Genomic DNA, 12,503 nt, shown 5'->3' on the forward strand with positions numbered 1-12,503 from the left:
ATAACAATTATAAAAATAGTCTTAGAATTTTTGTAATACGTTTTGATGCAAAAGAGTATCCTAGACGTAACTATTTCGGAGTATGATAATATATACATTACAGTTTATGAATAGTAAACTAGAAAAGTTATTCCCTGTACGCAAGGAAATTATATAAATGCTCCATTGCTGTCGGTTCTAGTGGCACATCTTCAATGTAATCTTCAAAATTTATAGCTATTCTGTAGAGACTTCGTTTTGTGGCGGCACATAATGATTGAAAGATTTGTTTAATAAATTTTTCATCTCCGTGTTTCTTTGTCATAATGTTTGACTTGTGTAATTTGTCAAGTGTCTGTTTCAATGCAAGTAAAGTATTGATTATAAGTGGTAGATCCTTTTGCACAATTCCATAGGAATCTTCATCTAATGATAGCACAGCTAAGGAAGAAATAGCATCAATGGCCCAAATAATTGATTGTCCATTGAATAAAATGTGGCATACTTTGCCACCTTCAATTTCACCAAAGATGTAAAAAATCAGGGGCTTAGAGAACAAATATGCAAGAAAATCGTTCCATTTCGTTTTTATAAACTTTTGAATGAATAATTCATTCTCAACATCTTTCTTTATCTCATCTTCTTGAGTAGGCACTGCTGTTTCTTCTTTCACTAAACTGCGCATATGGTACACATATTCTCTTCGAACTGTACTGCCTTTTGTTATTGCAGCTGGTATTGGAACACTCATTTGTATTTGTTCCTGAGATCTAATACATGCTTGGTTAAGATCATCTGTAAATGTCTTAACAAAACTAGTACATTTTTCCAGAAGACAATTCCAATTGTAAGGATGACCACCAGGTTGACTCAGTGTAAATAGTATGCCTCTTCTTGACTTTTCTTTTTGTGCCATAGTAACTAAATCCAAATAGCCTAAGTGTTGCATTATTGGAATCTTATCCATAGACAATGCTTCAGGAAGAGTTATCCCAGAGTCATCGTTATTAAATACATTAGTCTGTTTAAACTCAAAGGGAACCCATTCTGTTAAATACAGATCGAATAACAAATACATGCTTTCGATTGTCAATACAAAAATCAAGTGATACAACCATAATTGAAAAATCAATGATACATTCAATAAATTAGGAATGCTACTCAATGGTTCACTTTCCAATTGTGCAGAAGCTAGGAATAATATTATGGAACGGCAGTAGGAACCCAAAAAATAATAGCCACTCAGATAATATAGAACTGGCCATATGCACTTTCCCATTAATGATGGAAGCATTGAACACACTTCTGTCTTAAATCGAAAAATCTTTGACAGAGATATAATAGGAAATTTTAAATAATTCACACGGAAGATGCTAGTCTTTTGGAAGAAATACAATCCACTCCAAAATCCACTTAACAACAGGATATAGTTTTCTTCAATTAAACAAGTTCCATATACTATCTTGCACTCTGTTGTTAAGAAACTGTATGTACCTCTATTGACTGACAAATGCAACCAAACAAGGAGTCCACTACTGATAATATGCAGAGCACATAGTAAGATATTTTGAGATGTGAATATTCCACAAAATTTTGCAAATCTGCTTTTCATGTAGGGTGGAGTATTTGAAAAGCTTTTGCTACAAATAATTCCTTGGAAGAACGTGATGGTAGCAAGAATGCAGAAATAACTCCACATTCGGAGCGAGGTTATCGTTGTCCATGTATTTTGAAACCACGATCCGTAATTTGTGTTTAAATTCATGACTAGAAGCAAAGAAGATATAAGAAAGAATTGTACTATTATACTGGAAATAATGGCTAAAAACATCCTCTGCATTAACAATTCTTTGCATCCCTTCCTAGTCGTCCGCATCATCGTGTTTACTGGTATAGTTAACCTTCACTGCCTTGATTATATATATATATATATATATCTATGTTTCAAAGTTTTAATAAATCAATGCACTAGTGGGTAATTTCTTGCATACGCAGAACGTTACTTAAACTTGTTAATTATCTTTACCACCTTGACTTTTTAATTATACTTAGTTATGGAAGAATTTTAACGAAACACTGGCAGCTTCAAAAAGCCGGTATGTATGCTTATAAATTTTCCGTTAAATTCATTAAACGCGCCATTGGGGCTGTTTCTATAAAAGCGAATATTAAGATTGATATTCAATTTAACTGTAAGTACACTGACATGCAAACTCAGCTTTCGCTAGAGGAAAACGTGGCCTCCTATCACTTGATCTCGGGAGTTACTGAAATGTATACCAAATTAACATTGACTTGAATCTTTATCTCAGTACTTGAAATAAATTTACAAAGTGGTAGGAAGCTCTAGTAGTAGTAGTAGTAGGTACAACGATCTCCCGGGAGGGGGGAAGTGCGATTTCCCCCCCAAGGCCCAGCCGTGGCTCATGGCGCCGGTGGCTATCACACAGCCCCCGCCACGTTAGCAGGGGGGCTGCCGTGGGCATTACCCGGGGCTATTATTTCCCCCAGTTTTCCAACCCGACCAACTTTTTTAGGCCCGGGCCACATGGAGGCGAGGAAGTACTCGCCGGGGGGCGGAGAGTCACTAGGATCGTCCCTTCCCTACCTAAATGAGTGTCTATGGAATATGGTCGTCGGGGCAACCGATCTTTCGTCTCCAAAAGTGAGTACCGGCTCACTCTTTGCTTCACCCACAGACCGAGTCTGTACCAGGGGTGGAATCATCGTGCTTGCGTACGTTCCATCATCGAGAGAGAGCTGTGTCGCCTGTTTCAACCCCCTATCGTACTACCTGCCTATGTCCCGAATATTTCAGGAGCCCCCCCTCCTCTGGTACCCCTCACAAATCTACCACCCCCCTCAAGGACAGGGAGAGAGTCCCGGGACTCCGATAGAGATACATGGGGAGGCCGTTCTAGCCGACCTCAAGGAGAGACGTGGTCGGGTTCGGCGATCACCTCCCCTGGGAGCCGCGGCGGACCATAAATGAATCCACCGCCAATATGAATCTATTCTAAAATCTGTAGCGGGGTATGTGATTTTACAAGAATGGAAAACGAGGTAGAGTAGGTCGCGCCCTCCCCTCACCCTAGATTTTACAAGGAACGCGACGCGAACGGTAGCCCACCGGACTTCGCCGAAGTTTCTCCGAAGAGGAAACATCAGTTTCATCAGGGACCAGCATCCGCGTTCTGGGTTCGCGAATCTCGCCCCTCCCTAATGGTCGACGCCCTCTCTCTCCGGCGTACCACGGATCGTTGCAGCGTGTGCCAAGCGCCTTCGCGACCCGTCGACATATGTGTTCCGGGGTCACGAATGTTTACCGGCACGTGGGGCCTATTTTCGGTAATGCCATACCTTACGTCCGGCGCCTCGTTCGTGAGAACTGCCTTCCGGAATACGATGACCGCGGGGCTCGTTGGGCCGTGGTCCCGCAAAGGCATGCTCTTCATGCTTCCGGGACTCGGTTCGCCAGTATACGCCCCGCTGTCCGGAATCGCATTCGGGCCCCTACGCGTTTTTATCTACTCAAGGCGGCACGTCCAGGCCCCCGAAGGGTTTAATACCTGGAACGGCCATCGCCCCCCTTCCCTCGGGCCCGAATGAGCGCTCCTGGCGTTTGTACCTCTTACCTCTGTTCCGGTGTCCTCTCGTTGAAGATCCATCCGGTCCAGTTGGTGACCACGCGTCCTTAGTCGCTGTCCCGTATGCTACTCGGCATCGGTGTCCTTTGCCCACGGAACGTCGCCACGGGCTGGTGTTTGAATGTGCGCTCGGTGTACGCAAACCCGTGTCAACGTCCGCGATCAGACTCCCCGATGCCTATCTACACCTAGTTCGAGAACGAAGGGGGAATTCAGGCCTATGTGTCCCGTCCTTGAACACATATATCTGCCCACCCCCTCCACGGACGGTCTTCGGGTTCCGGGCCCTCGCCACCCCCGGGCTACTTCCCGGAACCCACCCGGTCCGTTGTTCTCCGCGGATCCTGTGTCTGTCACTGTGATCCCCCCACGCGGGGGTTACTGGTTTTCTATCCCAGTTTTCCCGTCGTCCTGGGACCACAGCGGGGATTGAGAGGCAAAAATACGGCTGGAGTCGATAGGGTTCCCCATCTATCTTTTCCCCCGCGTTGCCTCTTCACGAGTGGTCTTCGGGAAGCACGTCGGCAGGCTTACGCCCCCTGTCTGCTTTTACCCTCCCGACTCGTATCCCAACACCCCGCACGTACGGGTCGGATCCGCGTTTCTACCCTCTTCCTGCCGGGAAACCTGACGCATCCTGTCCCGTCACCCTCGTGAGTTCTCGGTGGGTGAAACCGGGTGCCCTCACGGGTTCAGGGGGGGACTGAGAGGGAGCTTTGTGTCTGGACGAGAGCCACCGATACCTCCCGTCCTGCACCCTCCCTCTTCACGTAAGGACCTCATGGATCGAGCTTCGGGACAAACATTAGTCCCACTCTCTCCATTCCCGTTACGTATCCCTGTTGTGCTATTCTCAGGCTCCCTTGGATCGCTAAAATTCCGGCTAAACGCGTGTACTTGGGTAATTATGGCTTACCCCTTCTCCAGCTCCATTCCTCCCTGTTTGGCCGCTTCCTTTTCCCCCATCCTTCTTCTTCTTTCTCCTGCAGTTGGTAACCTCCCTCCGTTTGCCTTCGGTCCATTGGATTTCTTGAAATCGGCCAGCCACGTCCATGATGATCTTCCGTAGCCTTATTTCCGATGATCGATCCATGATGATCCTCTCCGGTTGCCTCCATCCCCCTTCGATGTCCCTAGTACAGATAACCCCCTGCTTGTAATCTTATTCAACAAAAAGGCCACCCTCTCTTTCGCATCCCATCAGGAGTCGATTCTCCCGACGGGATCCCAGGCGGCACCACGTGGAGGCGAGAGGGTGTGATTTTCGGGGCCTCCAGACTTCTCCGAGCAACGACAACCATCCCGGGGTGGAAGAATCCCCTAAATCTGCCGCCCTAGGAAGCTCTAACCCCTATACCACTTTTTCCCCTAACAGAAGCCGAGTTTGCTCGTGAGGATACATCCAGCCCACCCTATATACATCTACATCGAATAATTCATAGCATATACAGGGTGTAACAAAAATGTCCTCCGACCTGGAAATGGGGCATTCGGGGGGTGAATTGGAACAACTTTTTCCACAGCAACAATGTAATAATGTAATCTGAGGCTTCGTTACCGAGATATTAACGAAAAACCCCGACCAATCAGAGCACGAGTTTGCCAGCCCCCGCCAATAATTATTCTACCAATAAGTTGACTTTCCGCGCTAGCGGTGGCTACGCGCCGCGCTTGTACTACGAAGCTCCGAACAAGTAGGTCAGATGCATCGCAGGAAACTGAAACTATCTGGGATTAGTTTACAAGGTAATGCATAAAATCGCGAAGAAAATAATCAAGATCCAGTCAATGGCGATCAATAGCTCGATAGTTTCAGCGAGTCGTTTGAAGCGACTATTTCAGTCAACTGAATTAGTCGACGATTTAAAAAATTAGTCGACTGAAGTAGTCGTTGGTTACTATCAACTTAGTCGATAGTTTTCAGTCGATAGTTCCTATCACTAGTATCTGCTAGTATCGCCGCGCTTCGCCAGAATGCGCGACTAGTGATGGGCACCATCGACTAAGTCGATAGTAACCAGCGACTACTTTTAGTCGACTAATTTTTTTAATCGTCGACTACTTTAGTCACTTGAAGCGACTAACTTCAGACGAATAATGTTAGTCGCTTGAAGCGACTACCTTCAGACGAATAATGTTAGTCGCTTGAAGCGACTGACTTCAGACGAATAATATTAGTCGCTTGAAGCGACTAACTTCAAACGAATAATATTAGTCGCTTGAAGCGACTGCTTTAGTCGATTAAATTTAGTCGCTTCAAGCGACTCGCTGGAACTATCGAGCTATTGATCGCTATTGACTGGATCTTGATTATTTTTTTCGCAATGCAAACGAATTGTAATTTTTCCATATATTTTTTTATGCATTACCTTGTAAACTAATCGTCTAAATTTCTCCGAAAAAGTCGGATCGTTAATTTTAAAAAGTTTATTTATTTGTTTAGAGTGCACGAATACTTTCGTGCCTCTTTTCTATTAATAAGAAATTTTAAGTATTACTAAGAAAGAAGACGAACCAACTAGAACGTATTATCTCAGAATTCGACTCTGTCACTTGATAATGTAAACATCTAAAACTCTAAACATTACAGGAAGCAGGGGTGGGCTAGTATTACTAACGAAAATAAAAGATTCGTTCTTTAATTCTTTTACGAAGATTTATATATATTATATTTTACTGTTTATTATACATAATATTAATACGTTTATTATTAATATTGATACATTAATATTATGCAATATTAATTGATATTAGTAATATTATTGTAAGAAAAAACGATAAAAATGCAAATAAATAAGTCGTAACTATTTATGTTGAATCGATAATTTTACAAAAAGGTTTCGATGCTCGCCAGCTGAGAAGAACGATTCTTCTGTCCGGAAAAGCCTCTTTCTTTTCGTCAACGTTTGCTTTTCAAGTGCTTGAAGTCCCTTATCGGCAACTGTGGTATCACTATCCAGATGTCCTTCAATCCTTACATCAGAACAATGGGACATTATAGAAGACATAATACCGTTATTGAAACCAATAGAATATGTAACTGTAGAGTTGTGTGCTGAGAAATATTCTACAGCTTCAAAAATCATGCCATTAATAAGAAGAATTGAAAACGCCATCCAAAATATTACATCTGTGACAATGCCTGGCTTTGCAGTAAAAAATAACCTGTTAAACAATATTGATATTAGATTTGAATACATAGAAACAAATAAAATTACATCAACAGCTACAATAATAGACCCTAGATTTAAAACAGCAATTTTTCAAAGCGAAGGAAATGCACAAAGAGCAATAGAAACTTTAACATCAGAACTTCAGAATTTACTAACCAACGTGCAAATTCATGAGAATAGACGTACAAACCCAGAAGAAGAAGAACCACTTAATCAGGATGCAGGATTTTGGAATTTTTCTGTTGATAAAGTTTCCCATCTAACTAGACAGTGCTCTACACCTTTAGAAACCGCAACAAACATAACAAGGCAATATTTAGATCTGCCTTACGAAAGTATTAAAAGTGATCCCATTGCATTTTAGAATACACATGGCCACACAATGCCTGAACTAAAAAAAATTAATGAAAAATATTTATGTACACCTGCAAGATCTGTTCTATCAGAACAGATATTTTCCAAAGTTGGACAGATTATGTCAGAAAGAAGAAATAGATTATCGTCAAAAAATTTAGATCAACTCATTTTTTGAAATTGTAATATGGAATAACATAGGTCAAAATAGCAGGTAATTATATAATATTTTTTTAGATGATATTCTTTTATTTTTCAATTCCTAATGAAGCAATATTTATATCTGTCCTAGGAGAAAGAAGAAATGACAACATTAACTATCGAATAAAATTTGGTATGTATAAAAAATTAAACAATCCCATAATTTTAAATACCTGCTATTGTGACAACACTTATTTGATTTTAAAGAATTTTTCCAAGAACTGTGCAAATTATTGCTTATAACCTAATTGATTTTCACAAAAAATGTAGAGCAGTTAATTTTTTAAGTGCCAATATCAAATAGCTTACGAAAAATCGAATATTAGTAATTGTTTAAAAAAACTTGTTTACCACTTATATTTTTTCTTAATAAATTTCCAAAAGGTAAATACACCAATGGTGTCGTGAAAATTTGACGATATAATCTATACATAACCACTAAAGCATAATTTCAGTCGACTAAATAGTCGATAGTATATTGCGACTAAATAGTCGTTAGTCGATAGTTTTATTTAGTCGATGGTGCCCATCACTATGCGCGACAGCCTTTAGAATTGTGTTTCGCCCTATTGCTAACTGGAATGAATAACATATACATATTCAAAATAGTTTACAGGAAAAAGCAAACACATACCAGTATTTTCTTAACTTACATAATCATCGACAAAATATATATGTATTATTTCATTGCATCTATCTGTATATGAAAAAATTATAGTGGCGCATATTTTTAATGTTTACAAAATTTACTGTCAAATTAAACCACTCTTACTACCTCCGGTAGTGTTTCTATGAGTGATCGCTACACAAGATATGAAAATCGTGACTTCCGTCTGTAAATGGATAACTGAGAAGTCGATCTAAATGAAGGTCCTCTGTCGATAACTGAGACGACTAAGATCACGGTGCACACTGGTGCACACAGAACCTAGCATTATCATGAAATTAATTTTAATTATTTAAAAACACAGGATAAAATAATATTATTTATTTTATTTCTTGGTGTTTACTAAACTAAGTAAGTTTAATGTGTCGTGTTTTATTTATGAAAATTATCGTCATTGCTTTTATTATTATTTATAGTTATGTGAATGTAATGTTATAGTTTGCCAAGAATGTTACAATTTAGTACAACTATTTGGACTATAAGTGCCAGATCTGTGCCACGATTATGTTGGCGATTTACAGCATTGCTTTCATCAGGTTCGGCATCTGTTGCTCCAGAACCTAGTGCCATAGATGTTAAGGTATAATTCATTACTTTATGAATCTGTGCTAGCAATTATTCTCAGCTTCTAAATATTGGTGTTGTTTTAAAAAGTAATATTGTTCCATCAATAAAGAAAGATTTATTTATTGAAGCAAAATCTGGAGTCACCGTCACATAAGATGAATAAAGAACAACTTGTAAAATTTAACGAACTCAAAACAACATTGTATAATACATTAAAAACACAGAGCATAATTGCTCCTAAAGTTCAAAGAGCTGAGACTATACAGGACTTATTGAATCTTATGAAGATGCCACATTTGTCTCGATCTGATATTTTAAATGTTATGCAAACTATCATACAATGGATAAATAAAAGTGAGAATTCATCTTTTATTCAAAGTAACAAATTTATTCTTAAAGAAGGAATAAATGAAGCAATATCAACCAATAACATTGAAGCACCTGAAGTAACTGATTTTTCTAGATATACTAAGCTTTCAACATCTTCAATGATCAAGGTAGGTAAGCCAAGAATATTTCTGTTCATGTATCTTACTAATACATGTACATTTTATTTGATGTAGGAGGTATTACAGTTAGCAAAATCTAAAAGTAGAAAGCCGAAAGAATTGAAATTCTTATGTGATAATATTACTGATTATAAAGAGAAATTAAGTGTTGGAGAATGTTCAACATTGATGTACTCTATGTGTGCTTTAAATTATTGTGATGAGGTAAGATGAAGATAGGTCTATACTTACATAAAAGAATAAATGTATTGAAGAATACACTTTCAAAATGAAATATATTACAGAGGTTGCTTGCAAAGATTAGTTCCAATCTCATGAATACTGTCTGTACAGTAAAATCTGGTGCAGTAAGATCTATATTAAAATCTATGGCAGTAATTAAGTATAAAAATAACAACCTTTTAGCGTTTATATGTAATGTTATGATGCATAGCAAAGAGAAGATAGAGCCAGCACATATTGTAAACATTATATACTCATTTGCAACATTAGGGTTTGATTCGGATCACACAAGTGCAGTTATAGAGGTATGTACAAGTAGGAATTAATTTATGAAAAGATCTCAAATGTATTTATAGTTTTGTTATCTTAGTGCATAGTGATTGATTGAATTATCTTCAAAACTGGTATAGCTGCAAAATGATTTTTGTTACAGAAAATATTCCATACAGACTTAGCAGTGAACATAATTGTTTTATGAGCATAAGCATCAAGGATGTTAGAATCGCAATATAATTTGTTTAAATGAAGCCCTGCAGTTTTGTCCTTAGATTTTCAATAAGATTTTTAGAACATGTTCAACAATTTATAACTAAAGGTCATTCAAAATAGGTGAGGAGTAATCAAGTTCAAGACATAAAACAACCACTGATTTGTTATGAGAAGTAATACAGAGTACCACTTATAAAGTATCATTCATAATGATCGTTCTTTTTCACAAATATCAATCTGTGTTAAATTAAAGACAAAAGCTTCAAATATATGTTGAAATAATAAATGTAAGCAATATGATTTGACAATCACAGCGCCTTATACAGGGTGTTACATGATGAAACCCACAAACTTCTCTAACATATTTGGCAGATCATTTTATGCCAAAAAAGATCATATATTTTACAGGTTTATCTTAAGTTGTTAAAAAGTTATAGCAAAAGAAAAATACTGCTGGTAAGTTTCTGTGATTTGTGATTACCTTTATGTATTGTGCATTTTTTTAAAATGATTATTCTATTTCCATCTAAAGATTTATTCTACCAATAAGTTGAATAGATCGTATACACTATGTAACTATTACTATTCATTATCGAGATGAATATTATTTACGCTTGGTATCACATGAGATAGTATAACTCTCCACAAAGATTGGAATTTGATTGGAATTCGTTTAAGAGTTTCAATATAAGAAAAAGCATAAAAGTAAAGCAACACGAAACCATGAAACATACGAAAAATTCAAGAAACTGTTCCTTGTAAGATTGTGCCTGTTTTATTGTTTTTGGTGTATCTTTTGAACAAATTGAAATATACCCTCAGTGTATATGATATTCGTGGTTTAAAATGATTTACAAAATACGATAAATACGGTTGTCGCTTTTATCACAGAACACCCTGTATTTCAACTATAATTGACCTTACGTTATAGATCTCATAACACTATCCAGATATACAAGTAAAAGTATAGAAATTTTTAAAATTCACCTTTAGATATTGTTAATAGTTCCAGCTACAAATTTTTTCGTCTGTATAGAATATTTTTCATATAAACACTATTATGTGATTATTCAAATTGTGGAAATAGTTTAATTTCTGTATACTTTATTAAAGAAAAGTGCTTTTCATTTTCTTATAACTAGAAATACGAGAAAGAATTAACACAGGATTCAGTCACAGCTGATGATTGGTTACACTATGTTTGGTCTTTAGTTATACTGAACAAGGTAAAACATTCATTTCTCGAATCTGTACTATGCGATAAATTCATTATGAAAATGTTTTCTAAAGGTAAGACTTCCAGATTATTACAGAGTATTACTTACATATCAATAATAGGTTAATATTCCACTTTTTTTGTAGATTCAAGTAAACATGTAACAAGAAAATTGAAATTATTAAATATCAGTGGTGCAGCGAAATTTTCGTCGGACTATAATGGTAGACCATACTTAACAAATATTAAATGCTGAAAGAAAAATAGGAATAAATTGTGTACATTTAAAAAAAAATTATTCTTAGGGCCATTACTTGATAACAATGCAGTGGTGAAGGATATAGTAGTTCCACTTTCAAAACAAAAAGTATTATATGTCAAGGCATTAGAAGAAACATTAAAGTCCTTAGCACCTTCTCCATCTTCACTATGCTATAGGATAAATGTAAATACGAAAATGGGCTTCTTTTTGGGTATGTAGGACATTTTATGATATATATTTTATTAAAAAGATACATAATTATGGGTAAATAATATTTTAGATGCTGAGTGCTTTGTAAATTCTAAATCAAAACTTGTTAGCACAACTGACACAACAGTCAATAACATAGATAAGTAAGTGCTAAACAAAAGTTAGGAACAACGATTATATGTTAGTTTTACTTTGAAGTAATTGTACATTAAATGTGTCATTGTCCCAAATTTCAGAGTAGCCATAATAATACATGACTATTTCTCCTACTGTTATGGATCCAATGAACTCCACGGAATATATAAACTGTATAACAGATTATTAGAGAACAGTGGGTATAAAGTTCTACAGATTTCTTATCAACACTTCGGCTTAGAAGACAAACTTGTTAAGCGTGAACAGTTCTTAGAAATGAGTATTCAGTCATTAAAATAAATATGATTTAGTATCATGTAATACTTGATAAATAAAAAGTGTACAAAGTGTTCACATTTCTAATTAATATTTATTTATCTTTTTTAAATTACATAGGAACAATTATTGTTGTAGGACAATAGTTGCATATATTACATTTACAAATATGTACTTGTATTTATAATATGATGCGAGTCATATATTTTAAAGACACCTTGTAAATTCATTGTTCTGTATTCTTGGAATAAATTTTTACTATTTATAGCTGTCTATATGAATATTACATAAGTATTCTTACCATGTTCGTTTTGAATACTATACATAAGTACTGTAATAACTGTGTTGTATTTCCATACATTCTTTATGTACCTTAACGTGTCAAATGAATTTCAAAATTTTGAAAGTTCCATTTTAAGATTCGTCTAAGTTTCTAAAAATAATTATACTTACGCATGTGCGTAATAATTATACTTATACCATGTGCTTCTTATAAGTACAATACAAGCCCTTCACATGTATAACACTTGTGTAGTACGTACGTTTCCATTCACGCCATCTATATAATCGAAGCATTAATCACACCTTCACCTGCC

The 12,503-nt window shown here is 36.9% G+C and overlaps 2 protein-coding genes across 2 annotated transcripts; one reads left to right on the forward strand and one right to left on the reverse strand.

Annotated features, from left to right (window-relative positions):
* Nucleotides 1–86: 86 nt before the first annotated feature.
* LOC107194501 (nucleoporin NDC1) lies at nt 87–2,080 on the reverse strand. Its single transcript, XM_015584146.1, has one exon. The coding sequence runs from the start codon at nt 1,856–1,858 to the stop codon at nt 128–130; it is 1,731 nt and encodes a 576-aa protein (XP_015439632.1). The 5' UTR covers nt 1,859–2,080; the 3' UTR covers nt 87–127.
* Nucleotides 2,081–8,342: 6,262 nt separating this feature from the next.
* LOC107194201 (protein TBRG4) lies at nt 8,343–11,981 on the forward strand. Its single transcript, XM_015583791.1, has 10 exons — nt 8,343–8,372; nt 8,460–8,601; nt 8,717–9,085; nt 9,152–9,301; nt 9,382–9,624; nt 10,951–11,098; nt 11,171–11,248; nt 11,330–11,497; nt 11,567–11,639; nt 11,733–11,981. The coding sequence occupies exons 2-10, from the start codon at nt 8,470–8,472 to the stop codon at nt 11,929–11,931; spliced, it is 1,560 nt and encodes a 519-aa protein (XP_015439277.1). The 5' UTR covers nt 8,343–8,372; nt 8,460–8,469; the 3' UTR covers nt 11,932–11,981.
* Nucleotides 11,982–12,503: the final 522 nt, after the last annotated feature.

The sequence above is a fragment of the Dufourea novaeangliae genome, unplaced genomic scaffold (assembly GCF_001272555.1).
Source record: "Dufourea novaeangliae isolate 0120121106 unplaced genomic scaffold, ASM127255v1 scaffold12, whole genome shotgun sequence".
In the NCBI taxonomy this organism is placed as follows: domain Eukaryota; kingdom Metazoa; phylum Arthropoda; class Insecta; order Hymenoptera; family Halictidae; genus Dufourea; species Dufourea novaeangliae.